The 21,422-nt window shown below is 41.4% G+C and overlaps 1 protein-coding gene across 1 annotated transcript in view; it reads right to left on the bottom strand.

Annotated features, from left to right (window-relative positions):
• The window catches only part of MBD6 (methyl-CpG binding domain protein 6), a 114,251-nt gene that overhangs the window by 56,807 nt on the left and 36,022 nt on the right, over positions 1-21,422 (bottom strand). Inside the window, exons 2-4 of the mRNA XM_089681328.1 lie at positions 11,586-11,774; positions 10,381-10,517; positions 5,193-5,295 (exon numbers count right to left, since the gene is read on the bottom strand). Coding sequence (XP_089537454.1) covers positions 5,193-5,295; positions 10,381-10,493 — 216 coding nt within the window. The 5' untranslated portion in view covers positions 10,494-10,517; positions 11,586-11,774. The remainder of the gene's footprint in view (positions 1-5,192; positions 5,296-10,380; positions 10,518-11,585; positions 11,775-21,422) is intronic.

Genomic DNA, 21,422 nt, shown 5'->3' with positions numbered 1-21,422 from the left:
CCATGTTCAAAATCACTTAAATCTCTTTTCTTCCCCATTCTGATGCTCGTTTTGAACTTCAGCAAGTCATCTTCACCATGTCTAGATGCCTAAATGCAATTTGTGTTAACAAGAAATTGAACAGGTGTACCTAATAAAGTAGCCGGTGTGTGCAAGGCTGCTCAGAAGGGAAAGTGCCTTAGAGAGGATTATCCCTCATTACCTGACATTCTTTTAAAGTATAAGAGAGGGGTCAATCAACAGCTAATGGCAAGGGAGAGGAGGAAAACATACTTTTGACCCTTTTGAGTAGGTTCATGCTGGCTAACACTGTCTACAGGTGATAGACAGTATCCAGTGGCAATACATGACAAAACCAGACCTGGCTGGATCTTGTAGATAAGTAGCCTATTTTGGGAATGCCGTCTGCAAGGGCTCCTGGCAGCTGTTCCCTTCACAGGAAGTCATCTGAGTGTCCTACATTAAGGATGCCATGATAAGATATTAGGGCAGCTACTATTATTATAATACAGGATTTATATAACGTCAACAGAACTCGCATCGCTTTACAATATAAAAAGGGAGACAGTACAGATAAAATACAAGAGGGCCCTGCTTATAACTACTAGAGCTAATACCCAACTACTAGAGCTAATATAGGTAGTACAGTGGCTAAATGGTTAGCAATTCCGCCTGGCAGTACTAGGGTCGTTGGTTCAAATCCCAGCCACGGCACCTCCTGCCTGGAGTTTGCATGTTCTCCCTGTGCCTGTGTGGGTTTCCTCTGGGTACTCCGGTTTCCTCCCACACTCCAAAGACATGCTGGTAGGTTAATTGCATCCTGTCTAAATTGTCCCTAGTATGTGTATGTATGAATGTAAGTTAGGGACCTTAGATTGTACGGCCCTTGAGGGTTAGGGACTGATGTGAATGTACAATATATATGTAAAGCGCTGCATAAATTGACGGCGCTATATAAGTACGTGAAATAATAAATAAAATACCCAGTACCAGATGTGCAGGCAAAACACTGAGTATTAAGAGCGCAGTTGACAGAGCAGGCAAGAGGGTCTCAAGAAAATTAGAGAAATTAATGCATTGATGCATACCAGGTGCCAATAATAGACCTACATGCCGCAAGGGAAGATAAATGCCCCAAGGGACAGGGAAGAGGCCATAATGGCACAGATCCCCTGAATTCAGCTGACAGAAGTGGGAGGGAAAGTACCATTGGGATGAAGAAACCCCAAAGGGGCAGAGAAAGGTTTGTTAATCAGAGGGGTGTACATGGGGCAAAGGGTGAACAATTGAACAAGGGATTAGCCTATAATCTTAAAACTCCACTCTCTGCACCTGAATGCTGGAATGGCAAACTACCCAAAGACCTGCAAGATTAGCACCTCTTGCTTAGAAAATTAAGGGTGCATCTTCATGCTGAAGACTTCTCTGAGGGATTGGTAGATTCTTTGCTTCCACCCTTGCAGGCTGTCTGAGAACCAGGCTTACAGGGTTGAGATGATGATGTCAAAAGGTATCTTCAGAGAGATGATGTCCCTCAATGTTCATGTAAGTTAGGAACTCCAGCTTCTCATTTTTAACATTTATAGACTGGCGATGACATTGACAAAGCATGGAAGGTTGTTAAGGCTCTTTATGATGCAAAGTTGATGGCTTACTAATTCATGGTTCAGAACAAAATGCATATTTTATACTTGTATTCTGGGTATGCGATAATGAAACTTTACATGGTGATCCTACAGTGCATAAGATGGATATTTTACCTTTGTAAATGAGTAGACCATGTTGTGCTAACAGTACATGCTGTTGCTACTGTTCAATAGTTTTCAATAGTTTTGTTCTGTGCCCTTTTGATGGGCTTGTTTGTATTATAAAAAGTAAATGTGTGATCAATACAAAAAATATCTGATAAAAAAAAGTAAGCCGGGAACTTCTTGGATATTGCATAAGCTACTCAGCACCTTAACCAGAAAGATCTACATATCTGCACTGACAACAGACCCATACAGGATACAAGTTTGGATACTTCAAACAAGCTAGGACTCCAGACATCTGCTCCACATTTTCTTTCAGAAAACAGTCAACTGTGGATTCCTGGCTTGGGCGGGTCATATCCAACACCCGATCAGGTGGGGAGCAGGACCCTTCAGTCCGCACTGAGACAGCAGGCTGATCCTCCAGATGCAGGTTAGTATATACTGCATCAATAGGAAAACAGTCTCTTGTGTGTCTGAGGTAATGGAAGGAGATTGTAATTGCTGAAAGGCAATATTATCAGAGATGGTAGCAACCCTGAATATGAATCAAAGAAGGTTACTGCGACCAGCGGCCCAATTTCTTTTTAGACCATAGTGAGATCAGAAATGGACTTTGCAATGAAGGGGCAGGAGTGAGCTATAAGCCTCTGCAGTCAATACCCGCAAGTAATTTGAATAATTTGACTACAAGCACTTGTGAATGCAGTAGAGGCCCGACAAGAGTGGACTAGGCCTCACCTGACAGAGCTAAGGGAGACTTTAGTGAAGTAGATCCTTAATCTGCAGGGTAGAAGGATTCCAGTTTATGAGTCAACATCTTTGGATGGTACAAAATGAAAAATTCCCAAAATTCGAATGTTAGCTGAGGTCACCCACTTCAGTGGGAACATCCCTTCTGTGTCTAGCTGCAAACATGCTGCTACTGTGTGGTGGTGATTCAAACAGCTCAGGGTAGAGGCCATGGCCTCACGTTCTCACAAAGGCAAGCAAGCTTGTAGCAAATGAGGCCATGACCAAGGCCACTGTAGATGGGCAGCAAGAATAGACAGAAGAGTGGAGTTCCACATGGGTCATGAGTCTTCAAAAACAGGGCAAGCACAGAGGCAATGGCAACATATTTAGACCTGGAAGAACTCCATTGCTACTCTGTTACTGGAGTTTGGAAAGCACCGACATGGAAGCCAGTGCCCAAAAGTCACTTCCAGGCTAGTTCCGCAATATGCAGAGAGGTCTGTAATACATTAAGTCTCATCTGTATGATAATTTGAACATTGTACTTGCATGAATACACTTTTTATTCAACTATATAGGAGCATTAATCCACCCCTATTCAGTATTCTATATATTTAAGCCTTCTTTAGCCATGCGCTCACTAGTATTTTAAATGTAGTTGTTTGTGCTTATTTTCTTCATTAATTACTATCCATAATTCTGCACCATTAAAATCTTCCTACTAGTGACCATAGTCTTCGTATTGCTTTTTTAGCTTACTAGTAAAAAAATAAAAACATTTTCAACACAGCACAGACGGCTAATCATTGCACAATCCCCTCCTTTACCTAATATCTTGGACACAAAAAACAGAAACACAGGAAGAAATATAAAAAGCAAATCTGTCTTTTCTATAATATAGCACTTATTGTGTGCATTTTTGCTATTGCTCATATTTTTTGCTTATATTTCCTTATGCCTCTGTTATTCTGCATGATACCCAGTGAATGGGTTAATAGAGCTTCATTTTGAGGTTTCATATATAGAATAATAGGTTAATCTTTCCTTTTTTTTAATTTTCTTCTCACTTTTTAATTTTTTCACACATTTCACTCATGCACATCCCTTCACACTCTCAGAATTCACTTTAAGATATTTTTTATAAAACATTTCTCACTTCTCTCAATTTTTATCTTCACTTCTTTTTGTCATTCATTTGACCTCCAGGCTTCTTTCTGACACTTTTGTTTATATGTAAAAATCAGTATTGTTTGCTAGAAAATGAGTTGGTACCCCCAAACATTATATTTTTTTTTAAAGCAGAGGCCCTACAGAATAAAATACATAACCCAATTTTTTGGAAAAATATGTTGAATAAACTAATACCAAACATGTCACGCTTCTAACTACGCATGCTTGTGCAATGGTGACAATGTAAATCTTACTATCCATAGGTGATGCTTTAAAAGCCTCTGACGTTGTTTGCATGGACCGAAGTGCACATTCACCTTTGCGCGCGTGCATGAGGGGACAGGGGCGCTTTACATTTTTTCTTACTTATCACTTCATTTTTATTTTTACACTGTTGATTTACATTTTTTTTAAAAATCACTTTCATAGGCATGTGACAGATACTCTTTATGGAAAAATCTGGGGTCTACAAGACCCCACATCTCTCCTCTGCCCTTAAAAATACATTCAAAACACCAAGATTGGTGTTTTTCAATGCTTTTAATTTTTTAAAAATGGTACCGTTGACATCCGGGTAAACAGGAAGTGATGTCAGGTCATTTGCTTCCGGGTTACTATAGTGGAGAGCCGATCAAAGTCAATCCCGGCTTTGTAAGGTTGTTCAGCAAGCTAGCAGACATGCTGGATGGTCACTTGAGTCTCCGGTGGGACAGGAAAGCCGAGAGAGCTGTGGGAGACAACTACTGGGGAAGGTATCCCCACCCACTGCTTGAAAAAGCAATCCAGCAGCTAGTTAGCTGCTAGGATTGCTTTCACAACGGACTGTCGGCTCAAAAAAACCAAAAAAAAAACAAACAGTACTGGGGTGATGCCTGCAGCTGCAAGCATCATCCCAGGATAACTGCTTGAAGTCCAGCAACTTACTGGTATGTTGGTGGTCGGCAAGTGGTTAACTTTATTTCTCACACTTGTTAAACACATTTCTCATTGCAATCACATGCACATATGTCCCAGCTTCACCCTTCACAGCTAATTATGTATACATTCTGTTATTCTGTCTATACTCCCTACCCACATGATTAAGCCCCAGTGGGTGGGGCGAAACATGTTAGGGGGCATGGCCCGTAGAGCGGCATTGACTGAGGCCTTCACATGCACACATTCCTTCTAGGATCAGCTAAGGTAAGTGGTGGTTTTCATCTAAAATGAGCAGAGAGGTCTGGGTACTGCACTCCAAAGCTAGGATAAGGAAAAAGACTTGTATGGATAGGATAGCTAAAGAAAAGGCATCCACCATCTCAGGACACTAACAAAAAAATGCACATGATATGTAAAGGAGAGTTATCCTGGACTGGCGCATGGATTTTTTTGTTTGCCAGTGACCAGTCCTCCGGTAGGCAGAAAAATAAATTGACAGTATACACCTTCCTATGTCCCTCAATGGACAAGAAAGAAATGAGATTAGTCTTTTCTTACTACAATTCTACTCCCAGTAAAGCCTAGAATGAGCAATGGAGAAAATAAGAGAACACTCACCTTGTAGATGTTAAGTGGACACTCCAACCCACACTTACAGGTTCCATCCGTTACTAGGTAGGTCTTCAACTGATCCATAGAGGTAAGAACTGTACCACTTGGACTGAAAGACAGATATTTTTTTAAATCAACAAATTAAGGCCAAATGTAATATTACATCTATAGGTCAACTAAAAATGTAAATATGCTTATACAGTGCCCAAACTATATATCTATAAACATTGCATTTTGCTACCGGATTTAATAATTTCCAAGATGCAACTATATATCAAGTAGCACTAAGATGGTAAATGGGAAAAATTAACTTTTCATTACTATTCTTGGCACAAAATGGCAAGTTAAGTCTGTTAATTTTAATTTTATTTATTACAGGTACTTATATAGCTCCTTCAATTTAAGCAGTGCTTTACATATACTTATATATTGTACATTCACATCAGTCCCTAACCCTCAAGAAGTGTACAATCTAAGGTCCCTAACTTACATTTATACATACATATACTAGGGCCAATTTAGACAGGCCAATTATTTATTCAATATTTTTATTACTACAGAAAAAATGATAGAAGTAGTACTAAAAACGGTTTCTTAAAGTACATTATAGGACACGGGCTCTTTAGTATTTAATTAATTTGTAAAGCACGGAGCAAAAATGTTGGTGCTATATAAATCCTGTATAATAATTATTAATATACTAATGTTAACTATGGGTTATATGCAGCTACCTTCAGATGAAGGGTCAAAAAAGGAAGCTACAGGGACAACCCCTACATAACCCCTCCCATTATCCGCTTTCCTTAATTCTGTATAAACCAAAAGGGATATTATAATGAACAGAGTGGAGAGGCGTGTTCTGTACTGTACTCCAAGAAACTGCATTTACAGGTAAGCAAAAAAACCTATTTTCTTAGTCACACAGTACAGGACATGGGAGGGCCCATGACAAAGCTGCCAGGGATCTGAGTATGTCCAAATACTACTTCGTCCTGGGCCAGTTCAGTGCAATGATTATCAGTGGAATGCCCTCCATCCTGAGAAACAGACAAGGGAAATATTGGAGAGGTGCAAAGGTGTAGATCAGGTGAAATGAATCCCATGCTGTTACCAGAGCAGCCATTATGAAGGCTAGACAGTCTCAGATCTGGCAAATAACCTGCCCAATTTGTTGTTGAATCTGGAATACAGAAGATATATGTCTAACCTTCCTTATCTGTGGCAAGTGGATTTGAACACCTCCAGAAGGAGAGACCATTCCCCTGATCCAGACATTGACAACTGAGAAGTCCTCCTGCTCATTTTCCATGCATGGAATACGGAGAGTGGACAGGGCTAGAATGTGTAGTTCTGCCCAAGAGATGATCAAGTCCACTTCCCTATGAGCAACGCAACCTCTGGTGCCTCCCTGATGCTTGGCATAAGCCAAGGCCATGACCATTCATGCAGTAGCATACGGTCAAAAGTAAAAGCCTTAGCTGGTGGTGAATGGAGGGATCTGATATGGAGCAGGGGTCTCAGGCCATGCACTTTGTCCAGACAGTAAGGGTCTGACAAACTTCCATGGTCATAGCTGATCGATTCTTCTATGTCCAAGTATTAAACAACCTAGCTTCTTCCTAGAGACCGTCAGCTTCATGTTCTGGGTCACACCATGTCCAACGAATGCTTTGCCATTTTCTCTCATCACAAATGTGCAAGTTCTAATGTAATAAAACATCTTCCAGCTGTATAATAAGCTCTCTGTGTGTCGCTCACTATTCTGTGTGTGCCTGTGTCAAATCTAATTACTATTGTGCTCTCACCTGCCCAGAACTAGAATGGAGGGACACAGGGATTTTGGAATAGGTAGTTGTTCACATGAAAGGTTAGCCTGCAGACTACAGACAGAGGTCATGCATTAACCTATGCAGTGCTATGCAGCATGCTGCATGTTTGAACACAACAGAAACTACTAACACAGGAATGTGAAGATTTACTCTTCCAAAGACTGTGCATACAGGGCAACAAATGAGACCATGAAACGATATGATCAACGTACACCTTATGCAGATGAAAAAAACACAAGTTGCAAATAGGAAAGTTTATAATGCCTTCAAGCTTGGATAAAATACTCCTCAACAGGAGGGGGGGGGGATCTTCCTCATTTACTTGCTCCTCAGGCAGTGTATCTACAGCAAAAACAAAGTCAGAGACCAACCCAGGAAGGAAGAATGAATAAATGAAGCAGCTTGCTTGTGACACTTGTTATCTACAGTCTCTATTCTGCCCATGAAATCAGATGATGTGGCAGAAAATGCTTCCCTAGATAAGTAGAAGGAAGGCTGTGTGGCCAAGAGACCTGCAGAGTGCGGTCCAGGAATAGTCCTAGGCACAGCAGAGGAGTCAACTGGTCTGAAAGCTGAGGAGGGAACCATGGTGGCTATTGTGCACCCAGAAATATTGATAGTAGAATAGTTTAAAGAAGAAAAAAATACTCCACAGAAAAGAGGTAAGTAAGAAGCACTTAAGAACAGTAGTTAAAAAAAAAAAAAAATCTAGCTGGGAGTAAGAGAGGTCATATAGGGGATGTCCCTGCAACTCTCTTTTTTTTGTCCAATCACCTAAAGGTAACCTATGGTTAAAGAAAAAAGAACCTTTGTCCTGTATTGTACAACTAAAATTACTATATTTCATATGCATTTATATAATGACTGCAATGCATACTAACAATATGAATATATACACACGCGCGATCACGTTAGCAGAGCTGTTATGAGTCAATCTGATTCATAACAGCTCTGCTTCTCTTCCTAGTGAGCTGTAATTGGCCCACAGCTGTCACAGGATACATGGGGCCAATCACAGCATCCTGTACCATGTGACCAGCTCCAGCCAATCGCAGATCATTATCTTGAGCTGTCAAAAACCTAACTCATTCAAGACAGTTCATGAATGAGTTAGCTTCATGACAGCAAGCTTTGCATTGCAGAAGAAATGAGCTTTATCATTTAAGTGTAAAAAAAGAATCCCTGATCACCCCCCTACAGTAGTACAATGTTACGGTGGTAACATCGTACTATTCTGATAAAAATATTTAATAAGAAAAATGTTAAATATAAAATACTGTATTGAGAATTAACTGCTGCTTGCCGATCGCTTGGGCAAGCAGCGACTCTGAGCGAAGCGATATAATCATGTCGCTTTCTATTTCGGAGTGTGAATGCACCTGCGCACACCGCCGGTCTAGGGAGAGAAGAGAGAACACCGCACTAAGTAAAAGTACTACATTGCCCGCACACTATAGGTCGCTGATCACTCCTTTTACTAGTATAGTATTGTACGGATGAATATAATGATCGCGAACAGAACTATCCTAGCGCCTCCTTTGTATAGTGTCCCCAAAAACGCAGTGTTACCAGGATTCGTCCCGTTTGCGGCCAGCACTAGCATTTAGCCCCTCCGCTATTGTTCATGGAAGAGTTGTTCCAATTGATTGTGGGCCAGAGCAATTTATATGCACAACAATATATCGCCACCCAAATTCAACTCTTGCCAGACAGTTCAGATGGAAATCACGGTTTCTGAATTTAAAACTTTTTTGGGCCTAACCCTCAACATGGGCATTACAAAAAAGATTGACATGCGGTAATATTGGTCCAAGACCTGATTCATCATATGCCCATGTTCTCTGCGGTTTCATATATAACCAACATGAACCAGCAATGTACTGGTACGTTGCTGGACTTTCAGTGGTCATACGTGGAAGATGCCTGTAACTACATCCTGGTATCGTTTTTTTCAGCTGGCAGTCTGCTTTCATGTAAAAGCATACCTAATGGCTAATTAGCTGCTGGATCAATTTTACAGGCAGTGGGAAAGGACCCCCCCCCCCCTTTCGGTCTTTGATTATGGCATAAAAAGTAAAAACCACAGAGGTGATAAAATACAACCAAAAGCTTTGTGTGAAAAAAAGGACATAAATTTTGTTTGGGTACAGCATTGCACGACTGCGCAATTACCAGTTGAAATAGTGCAGTGCCGAACAGAATGGCCTTGTCACGAAGGGGGATAAATCTTCCGGAGGGCAAGTGGTTAATAATATAACAGATTACAAAATCTTCAGTTTTACTCAAATTAGTTGATGTAAAAATGAATACACCCCACAACAAAAACTACTACATCTAGTATTTTATATGATCTCCATGATTTGTAAGAACCGCACCAAGCCTTCTAGGCATGGAATGAATAAGTTGGCGACATATTGCAACATCAAACTTTTTCCATTCTTCAAGAACGACCTCTTTTAGAGCCCGGATGCTGGATGGAGAATGATGCCGAACTTGTCTCTTCAGAATTCCCCGTAAGTGTTTGATTGGGTTCAGATCAGGAGACATACTTGGATACTGAATCACTTTCACCCTGTTCTTCTTCCGAAATGCAACAGTGGCCTTAGATGTGTGTTTTGAATCATTGTCATGTTGGAAAAGTGTACGACGACCAATGGAATGGAATGATGGTAGCATCTTCTCTTTCAATATAGAGCAGTACATCTGTGAATTCATGATACCATCAGTGAAATGCAGCACCACGATACCAGCAGCACTCATGCAGCCCCACAGAAGGACATTGCCACCACGTTTCGCTGTAGGCACCATGCATTTTTCTTTGTATGCCTCACCTTTGCAATGTCATACAGTTTTGAAGCCATCAGTTCCAAAAACATTTATCTTGGTCTCATCACTAGAGTAGAGTCCCAGTAGTCGTCTTCTTTTTCAGCAATAGCCCTGGCAAATTCTGGGCGGGCTTTTTTGTGCATGGGCTTTAGGAGAGGCTTCCTTTGTGGATGACACACGCATGCCATTCCTCTGCAGTGTACACCATATTGTGTTAGAGGAAACAATCACCCCACTTTGGCTTTCTACTTCTTTAGCTAACTGCAGTGAACTTGCACAGCGTTTTTCTTCAACCCTTCTCATCTGAAGATGCTCCTGTCAAGGTTTTAAATTTTGTGGATGGCCAGGACATCTCTGTGAGATGGTTGCAGTTCCATCTTTGTTAAATTTTTGTATCATTTTTGCTACAGTGTGGTGCCATTGCTGAAAGCATGAAATGGGAAGGGTTTTTGTTTTTGTAAAATAACACCCTTTTATAATCAACTGTCTGCTGGATACCTGTTTAATAGATAATTAGGCTCAACTGTATACAGTCTTACCTTATGTAAATCACAGTGCCTGGCTCCACCCTCCTTTGCCAGCCAATAGGCACCTGGACCATTGGGACCCCTCCATAGTTATCTCCTCCTCCACTTTCACTGCCACCATTCATTTTGTTCTCTCTTCTTTCTTGTACCTGTAAGGAAAGGATGGCACAAACATTACTTTAGGTAGTTTTACAGTAAAGCTGTACTATTCCAATATAGCACACCATATTGTGTAATCTATAGAACAGATTCAAAAAGATATGTCCACCGAAAACTGGTATTTTAGTTTTTAAAAGGTGCTGGAGAGTTACAGTGCCTTGAAAAAGTAATCATATCCCTTGAAATTTTCCACATTTTGTCATGTTACAACCAAAACCAAATGCACACCACACTTTTCAGATATTTGTAAAAAATGTTGAAAACCATTTATCATTTTCCTTCCACGTCACAATTATGTGCCACTGTGTTGGTCTATCACATAAAATTCCAATAAAATGTATTTACGTTTTTGGTTGTAACATGACAAAATGTGTAACTTTTAAAGGGGTATGAATACTTTTTCAAGGCACTATAAACCACTAAAAGGCCTCTCAGGGAATCGAGTTGCAGGATGTGTGCTCGAGTTTCCAGATATCAACATTTTGCTGTCATCTTTATGACAAGATTCCCTTCTTTGCGTTGGATTTTAATTTGTGTTAAATCCCAGGGGAGGTGGGTGGGGACCCTGAAAACAACAAATCTAGAATTTTATCACCTCCTCTAGATGGTCCAACCATCTATAATTTGCAAGTATGTACAGTATAGGTCTATAGAAATAGGCATAATTTACAACTACACTTTCCTGAGAAAAATCTAGGAAATTATACTGCTGAACTCCTTCAAAAATGCTTGTTGCCAGAGAATCAGTATGACAGCCAGGTAGCTAGATTTCACAGAATGAGAGCAAAGAAAACTATTAATATTACTTTGACCGCTTTCATGTGCTAAAGAAGTTATTGCAAATACTCAGTTGTTACTGAAACAACATCCTTTAAGGACGCAATGTCCTATTTGTTATCGTTTTAGCTGTGCAGTATAACTAAAGTTGGAATTAATTTGGTCTGTGTAGTCCAGTTATGTAGAAAGGCTTGCTTACGGTCAGCGCTGTTTTCAACATCTCAGTATCTGATGACTGCAAATGTCATTGCAACAATAGAAGTTCCTGGGGTTCAAGGTACCTGCTCATCGCGGCACAGTATGGGTGTTAGGTCTGTGTGCGATCCTCACGGCCCAACATGGTGCAGTCACAGCGTGTCAGGTTCCCGTGGCGGGAAGAGGCAGAGTTGATTGGTAATCACTGGCTCCTTGTGTATTTCTTTGGAGCTCTGAGAGATCTATCTACAGAGATTGCTAGGGATCCATCTTGTCTGCAAAAAAAGAAAATAGTGTATCATTGTTACCTGATTAAATTAAGTGAGTTAGTCCAATTAGATTACAAAATAAATTTAAATGAGGCTTTAACAAAGTTACAACTGGAAAGCAGAAAGTCGTTAACGAGAAGGCTAAAATTGTATACACAGGTGATGCACCAAACATTATTACAATAGGTCCACTGTCCTTTAACCAACAGGAAAATGGCAAACCTTTCATGCAATACATCCAGGACTGGCTGATGTGCTCTCCAGAATGCTGACAAAATGTCTGATGTGAAAGCCTGGGGCACAAGATGTTCACAGATAAGTGTAATAGACGGAGTTCTTCCCATAACTGGTTCACTGGGCAACCCAGCAGTAAAGTACAACTAGAAATTTTGTAGATAACCTAAATATTAGATTGGATTTCCCATTCTCTGTGTTCTGGTCACACGTGCCATTACAGACAATGTAATTTAACCTGCCAGTGCTGTCAACCTTCAGAAATTATTACCAATAATAGTTATCAGAGTCCATGAAAAAAATGTGCGTTAATGGGCATTATTACAGGCCATGTGGCACACTCGGCATCAGTCAGAATTATTGCCTGACAGGCAGAAGTAGAATTGATAGCCAACCCTCTTCCTACACCCGCCAAGCTGATTACTGACAGTTCTCCATTAGGTTCCCCCGTAGGACAGGCTGGACTCAGCGAGGGAGCCTAGGCCAACGGCAGCTGCCATGTTGGTGGTGTTTCTGATAAGACTGTAAGGTGTCTGTGTCAGTGTGCTCTGTGCCTGTATAGACAGACAGGGCAGGGAGTGGATGGGGGAAGGAAAAGATCATCCTCCACATTCTCTCGCCTCCAACCAGATGAAATAACCAGGACAAAGAGCCTGCCAGCCAGTAAATTGATATTTATTACCCTCAGGAAGAATAGCAGTCATTCCCACAAGACAGAAAACGGCATATTCAGAGGAGTCTGGAAGGAAAGGGGGGTCAGTCTGAATTAACCCTTTAACACCCAACTGAATTCATTACCCTTCTTTATGTACAGATAGATCAAGGCCTGAATCATAGATATCAGAAGGCCCAACAAAACATACACACTGCCAATGTATCTCCGTCACCCTATTAGAGGCGGTTTTCCTTCAGCACTTTCCTAGCTATGCAATTACTTATTGCCTGGATTTCTTTTAGAAGGTTAGATTATACCAATATACCATTAATAGGTGAATGTTTATAACAATTATCTTTTTTTGAGCCTTCGAAGGAAACACATATACTTGGGACACAAGATTGAAGTTTCTATACTTAAGGCCAGTGCATGTTGCTTGCTACCAGGTAAGAGCAGGTTGTTCCATCCTTTAACTAGTATCACTTGAACGAATGGCTTTACTAGCTAAAGAATTTGTAATGTGTTTATTCTCTCATTCCTTCCAGACTTTGCAGTTAGGCACCTTTCACACGGGTGGATTCAGTTCCTATCAGCAGGGGATCCACTCACAGATCCCCTGCTGTTAGGAGCACAGCAGGTGTCTACCCAGTTACTTTAGAGTGGACATTAACAGTGCTCATTCTGCTCTATGGGTGGACAGGAGTAAACGGATTCCACTGTCAGTTTACACTCGACTAACCCCCCAATACAATCCACCTAAACAGAAGAGGACTGATCCCCTTCTGTTCTTTTTTAGTGGACTGGATCAGTCCTGCAGGCAGGTGGGTATAAACAGACACAAGTCCATTTACACCCACCTGTCCAAAGGAATATATGGACCTTCTGATCAGATCCACCTGAAAAACTGATAGGCAGACCTGATTGGATCACCCATATGAAAAGGGTCTTAAAGCTCCACACCTTGGTGAAGGATCTGTCCCTGCCTGTAAGTGGATAGTAAACACAAAAAAAAAAAAAAAAAAAAACCACATCTAAAAACACAGCATACTAAATACATCCTCTCATTCTGGCTCCATGCACACTAACATTTTTTTAAGCTGGATAAAAAAAACACCGCTAACAGGTGTTGTGTTTTAGAGCATTTGGGAGCATTAGAGTTTCATTAGTCTTTTTACAGTACGTGTAGAGGAAAAAAAAAAAGGAGCTAGAAAAAAAAGCTGTTAGGAGCTCTTTAGTAGCATTTAGCATTTTTTTCTACTAGAAAACTCTCTAAAAACATTTTTGTTTCCTAGATACTGAAGCTCAAAAAATGCGTATAACCTAAAGTAGTGTGCATGGACACATAGGATAACACTATTGGCTTCTAGGAGCAGAAAAAAAATGCTACTGTGTATGAAGCCTAAATCAGCAAGTTTCCTGTGTTAGACTGAGTACTGAGCACTGCAGAGGATCACGGATTGTGATTGGGCTACTCTCTCAGATATCTTCCTGCTGTGCAAGGGATCAGAGAAGGATTATTTAAAGACAGGTTGATGTGCTATTTGAAATACAGTGTATACGTTTTTGGGGTTTAAGAACAAATAACCGTAAAAATGTGGTTCTTTGTTCTGCATAAAGTATAACTAAAGGCAAAACTTTTTTTTTTGTTTGGATAGAGTGGAGTGGAATCAGAACACCTGTCAGATTTTTATTGCTGTGTGCACCACCATTAAGAAGATTCATCCCATTTGTCATGTGTACTGTTATCATCAAACGTGAAAGTAAAAGAAAACCCCAAATTTGGGTTGTCCCCAAAATGGTAATAGATGGGAAATCTTCCAAAGGGGCGGTAGTTCCCGTATCATTGGTGACTATCAGGAATCCCTCACTTTAGGCTGCATTCACACCTGAGCATTTTGTGGCGCAAAGCTTGAAGCTTCAAAGCGCTCAGAGAGGGAAAAAAAATAAATCAATATTTCTCTATGGAAATGGTTCACATCTCCACTCCAAGTCGCCTGAAGTAGAACGCCTAAAGCTCACAAAAGTTTTCGAGCTACTTTTGTAGCTCAAATTGGACAGATTTGCAAGCTTTTGGCAAGTTTACCTAGCAACAAAATGATGCAATAGATGATATTGGGTACAATTCACTAAGCGGTGTCTTACCGCATCCGAGTATGCGGTAGGATACCGTATAGCATCTTAAAAAGTTTGAATTCACTAAAAAAAGCTAATAAAATACCGCTATAGTTATTTTATTAAGTCATGCTGTATTTTATTAGTGAAAACCATGCGTTAATGTTTCAGTGGTCAGCGGGGTTCCCCACTGACAGCTGAATGCAAAAGAAAGAATTGCCAACAGTCAAAAATAATTTAAAAAATGGCATGAGGTCCCCTCCTCCATTCATACCAAGCCCTTGGGTCTGGTACGGATTTTGAGGGGAAAGCCAGCGTCGGGAGCAGAGCTTTTTTTTTTTTTTCTTTTTTCGGGTGGCGGGCATCGTGATTGACGTTGGATCTACTTCAGGGGACATTCTTTTATTTGCCTTCTTTTAATAAAGGACTTCTTTTTTCACACTACAGTTTTTTTTGTGAACTCATTTACATAGGGGGGGCTGGGATCTGGGGTCCCTCTTGCTAAAGGGGGGCTTCCAGAATCTGATAAGCTCCCCGCCAGCAGACCCCGACAACCATAGTCCGGAGTTGTGAGGAAGAGGCCCTGTAGTGTGAAAAAAAGAAAGTCCTTTATTAAAAGAAGGAAAATAAAAGAATGTCCCCTGAAGTAGATCCAACGTCAATCGCGATGCCCTGTACCATGTACTCATTCACATGAGGGGGGGCGGGATCTGGGGGCCCCCTTGCTAAAGGGGGCTTCCAGATTATAAACTCCCCGCCCGCAGTCCCCCACAACCACAGCCCAGGGTTGTGGGGAAGAGGCCCGTGTCCCCAACATGGGGACAAGGTGCCTTGGGGGGGGAACCCCCTTGCCCCAAAGCACCCCCCCCCATGTTGAGGGCATGTGGCCTGTTATGGTTCAGGAGGGGGGTGCTCGCTCGTCCCCGCCTTTTCTGAGCTGCCGGGCTGGCTGCATGCTCGGATAAGGGTCTTATGGATTTTGGGGGGAACCCACACCATTTTGTTTTTTATTATATTTGAACTTGATCCGCATAACTGTGCAAGTAAAAAGCGGCTTTAGGCATGTTTTTTTCAGCTGATTTTTTCCTGCCAGGAGCAAAAAGCGTTCAGAGGACCTGGGCAAACTTCAGTGTGAGACCTAAATATTACAAAAATATTATAGACTTAGGCTACATTCACATTGGCAATTAGGGCTGTTGTGAACTATATCAGAGCTGTACCCAGCATAGCTAGAGAACTGACCATGCTGTGCTCTCGTGCTTAGTGTGGTCAGTTTTTAATAGGAAAGCAGAGGGACTGGCAGGAACACCAGGGATTTCACACAAAGGAAGCAATACAAAGTTTTGGTACAGGCACATATCAGGAATATGAAATATTGGATTTACATATTCTTTAAATTGAACAATCTGAGGTTAGAAGCTGATTGACTACCATGCACAGTTGCAAGAGATTTTGTCCTCTCCAGTTTAGTAAATCAACCCCAAACTGTGTGTCCAGGGCCACTCATCTGTTCCTGTAATCATGTAACTGCTCCAGTGTCAGTTCACATGCATACAGCTGCTGGTGCATGTCACTGACTTACAGAAGCTTGTAGGCCATGGCTATACACCAGTGCCTGTGACTACCAGGTGCAGAAATCACTTCTTTTTTAGTGGTGTATTTTGGTTTTGTGTTGCCCTAGGCAAGTCTTAAAATCATATGCCCCCACCATCTAAATGTGCCCCACCCCTTCCTGTTTAAAATCCACCCCTTTATCTGTAAACTCCCCTTTTCTCTTTAGGCTCCACCTTTTCAGAGAGGGGGGGCATGACTTATTGTTTAGGGTGGGGAGGCGGGGTTATTATTTGGGGTGGAGGTGAGGAGGGGGTTATTGTTTAGGGTGGAGAGACAGAGAGAGAGACAGAGAGAGAGAGAGGTTATTGTTTAGGGTGGAGAAGCAGGGAGCAGGGTTATTGTTTAGGGTGGAGAGGTGGGTATTTGGGGTCAATAACTGCCCTGCACTACAACACCCAGCAGACCTGCCCTCCCCCCTCCAAAAAGTTCTGCAGCAGCTGAGACCCCCAGGGAAAGTTGTCAGAGGTGGGGGGAGGGGGGCCTGGCTCAGGGGAGGACACCTGGGCACCAGGACACACTACTCACTGGACAGAGCAGAATCACCACCCAGCCTCCCAGGGAGGGGAACAGCAGGTCACCGGGAAGTGGCTCCGACTGAGCTAAGGGGGCGGGGCTGGCACGGAAAGGAATGGGGCCAGCAGAGGAGACACTTAACCCCTTCCGCAGCTGTAGCACCTGATAGTATCCTCCATGGATGCAGTGCATGTTGGGGCTCATGTTCAGTGAACATCGTGCACCCATGAATGATATGCCACTGGCCTGGGCCCCTCTGAAAAATGCCGCCTTGGTACATCAGTTCCTGGGTGTACAGCCCTTTTGACATCAGCCACCTATTCAAATGTGTATTTAGCTTGGGAGTTCAGCTTTAGGCCTTATTCACATGGGCACTGTGACAGTTTGAGCTGCCAGGCACTGCATACAGGCAATCTATGCAAGTCTATGGGAACGCAGCAGCCACATGGACAAAGCCGCTCATCCTAAAATGACAGGCGTGCAGTTGATCGGCTCTGAACACAGGCACTGTGCATGTGACCAGACGGTGTGCACATGCAAAAGACATTCGTACCATCCATTGCCTAATAAACAATCCAAACTATTTGGTAAAATGGCTATAATTAGATATGACATTGTATACAATAATGTCCAAATCAATACAGAAACATTTTTTTAAACTAAATTTAGCTATGTATTCCATTCTTTCACTAACTTTGATTTTAGGTTCTGAAAAAGGTCAACAACATTTTTGAGTTTACCAGACAGAAAGCCTGCATGCTGAAAAACATTCTGTACATATACAGTAGCATTTTTTTACTGAGCAAACTCACTGACAGTTCTACCTTTATTGTTCCACACTAGTCTATGTTCAAACACACAGGAAAAAGCCAGAGCTTAATTGGAGCATTCTCAAGAATAGAACTTCCCTGACATGCATAAGCCTTGGTCCTGGCCCATACAAACACATGTCAGTTATGCAAGTCCTAAAAAAGCACTTAAAGCTATCAGTGGTTTCATAGAAGAGTTCTTCCAGTGTTCTGCCTCCCAAGCTTACCTCTCCATGCGCAACTAAGAAATACCTCCACCATTTTATTGTAATTGCCCAATATTGTTAGACTTTAGGATTGTAAACCAGCCTAGAAGCTTAAAGGCCTCCAGTTCTCTTCGAGAACTGGAACAATTTTTGCATGAAGAGCGGTATAAGATTCCATTATCCATCATCCAAGAAACAGTATATATTTGTCGACTTCCAAAAGAATTTAAGCCGCCTTGGATGCCAAAGGAGGTTAAATACCATATTCGGTAACAATTTGTTTTTACTTGGTGTTTCCATACTTTTGTCCAACACCTGTATTATCTTTGGCTGAAAAAAGGAAACTAATGCATCCACAGAATTTAAGGACTGGTAAGCTTTACTAAAGCAACAGGGTCACTTTATGTAGACCTAAAAATATTGCCATGAAGATTACCAAAGATGAGAATGTAAGGAATTTGATGTCATTAAGCTGAATACAGGTAGAAGTATACCATAGAAATTAAGAATATGCAAAGTGTAATAAATGGGCAAGAAATAAGGGTAACCTGTCATAAGGTAAAATGTAATTACAGAAAATGCAGAAAGCTTTTGACTACGCCATATAATTATTTATTATAGAAATAGAATATTTATAAAACCTTTTCCCAGGTCAAATAACTATCCAGTGCAAAGACTGGGAACACATTTGATACATTTTAGTTATTTAGAATTTAGAAAAACAAAATGACCTAGGATACTCAGTTCCAGTGCTAATCCAGTATAAGAATTGGCGAATCCAGGCTACCAAACCTTTTCACTTTCTGTTGGATTGCATTGGCAATCAACTGGAAGCTCACCCTCCACCTGCAGTATTCTGGGACGAATCACAGGTCCCAGAAGACTGCGAGACCATTCATAAAATACAGCGCGACTCACCCAAACGTAGAGGGCATCTAGCTGCAAAGCCGCAAGGAATCATAGCCAGCTGCCCACAGTAAACATGCTGTTGCTTGGAACCTAAAGACTGGCAAAGAACTGGTTCGGTGAGGACAACGCTGGATCCCTGGACAGATGAGTGTCCTTTTATTGAAAGTCAGCAGCTACATTATTTGTAGCTGTTAACTTTTTAAACAGTACAAAAGAACAACTAAGTCTTACTGTATGGGATTGAACTAGAATTTGGAGACATTGTACAAATACATTTTAAAAAATACATCAAACTGAATAAAACAAAATGTAAAAAGAAGAGTAAAACACCAGCAGAGAATCATATCAGTTCAGAACTGATATATTAAAAAAAAGTAGATAGGAAGTATACATGAACTAAAAAGTATGGTAAAAGAGGGAAATGCCAAAATTATAGAAATTGAGAAGACTAAGCTCTTTCTGAAGAAAGGAGACAAAATCCTCCTCTAAATGGTCACATAAGAATTAAAAATGAGACACTAAAACTTTATACTAAAGAGATACTGGGAAACTCAGTTTGATACTTGATATGGTGACTTCTCCATAGGTGTCTGACCAAATAGTTTTATAACTGTATAGTGTCTTATTCTGAAGATGAGTCCTGAAATTAGAGATAACTGCTAGATGTATTTGATCAGATTGCCTTTATTTGACCAAGGGTTGGTAGTATTTTGTCTCACTCTATTGTTTGTGCTAAACCAGTTTTGCAAGACTCTCCAATCTTTCCTCTTCCTAGTGATAGCATAGAAAGGGATATATCAATTAAAATTCCCACTAAGTAGATAAGACTTGTGAAAGATTAAACTTACAGACATAGCAAGTAAGGTAAAAGTGCAAGGACCAAAAATAAATAACTTTCAATGAAAGTAGAGCTATGGTCTCCCATTAAGAATATGTGCTGCAGCATTTAATTATACGTGCATCGGCACTTCGTTTTCTTAGTTCCCATGGAAATTTTCACAGATACCAGATGATCCTGTCAGTGAAGGCTACCCAATGCAGAATTCTGAGATGGGGTGGCAATGACGTTGAAGCCTTACAATTGCCTGTTTCACTTGCATGGACAGCTCCTTTGAACGCATGATGTAGGTTCACAGCAAAAGATTACAAATGCAAATGCCACACTTAATATCAACTCCAGACCTTTTACCTGCTTAGCTGATGAAGAAATAAAAGAGTAGCCCACACCTGGCTATGAAACAGCTTTTGATTCAATTGTCCAATTACTTTTGGTCCCTTGAAAAAGGGAGGATGGCTACTCTTAAGAGCTGTAATTCCTAAACCCTTCCTCCAATTTCGATGCACATACCCTGAAATTAAACCTGAGAGTGTGTACTTTCAACCCATATCCATTATACAGTTGTGTCCAAAATTATTCAACCCCCACTGAAATTGAGTGTTTTGGCCAGTTTGACATTGCTTTTGATCATTCAGTCATCTTGCTTACATTTACATTAAAGAGGCACTTGTAGGTCAGACAAATATAACATAACAGTTATAATGAAATAACCACAAATGTCTTTTCTGTGCTCACAGCATTATCAGTTTTATTCAACCCCCAAGTGACATTCAATCTTAGTACTTAGTACAGCATCCTTTTACAGTTATAACAGCTTTTAAACGTGAAGCATAGCTTGACACAAGTGTCTTGCAGCGATCTACGGGTATCTTCGCCCATTCTTCATGGGCAAAGGCCTCCAGTTCAGTCACATTCTTAGGCTTGCGCACTGCAACTGCTTTCTTTAAGTCCCACCAGAGGTTCTCAATCGGATTTAAGTCTGGTGACTGCGATGGCCACTCCAAAATGTTCCAGCCTTTCCTCTGCAACCATGCTCTAGTGGACTTGGAGGTATGCTTGGGATCATTGTCCTGTTGAAAGGTCCAACGTCTCCCAAGCCTCAGGTGTGTGACGGACTGCATCACGTTTCCATCCAATATCTCCTGGTACTGAAGAGAATTCATGGTACCTTGCACACGCTGAAGCTTCCCTGTACCTGCAGAAGCAAAACAGCCCCAAAGCATGATTGACCCTCCACCATGCTTCACAGTAGGCAAGGTGTTCTTTTCATCATAGGCCTTGTTCTTCCTCCTCCAAACATAGCGTTGATCCATGGGCCCAAACAGTTCTAATTTTGTTTCATCAGTCCACAGAACACTATCCCACAACTTTTGTGGTTTGTCCACATGGCTTTTGGCATACTGCAGTCGACTCTTCTTATTCTTTGGAGACAGCAAGGGGGTACGCCTGGGAGTTCTGGCACGGAGGCCTTCATTACGCAGTGTGCGTCTTATTGTCTGGGCTGAAACTTCTGTACCCACATCTGACAAATCTTTTCTCAGTTCCTCAGCAGTCACACGGGGACTTCTCTCCACTCTACGCTTCAGGTAGCGCACAGCAGTCGAAGTCAGCATCTTCTTTCTGCCACGACCAGGTAGCGTTTCAACAGTGCCCTTTGCCTTGAATTTGCGAATGATGCTTCCTAAGGTGTCTCTTGGTATGTTTAACATCTTTGCAATCTTCTTATAGCCATTGCCCTTCCTGTGAAGAGAAATCACCTCTTCT

The sequence above is a fragment of the Staurois parvus genome, unplaced genomic scaffold, assembly GCF_062004578.1.
Source record: "Staurois parvus isolate SC_StPar_1 unplaced genomic scaffold, SC_StPar_1.0 ptg000017l, whole genome shotgun sequence".
Classification (NCBI taxonomy): Eukaryota; Metazoa; Chordata; class Amphibia; order Anura; family Ranidae; genus Staurois; species Staurois parvus.
This window is presented reverse-complemented; position numbering and strand designations above follow the sequence as displayed.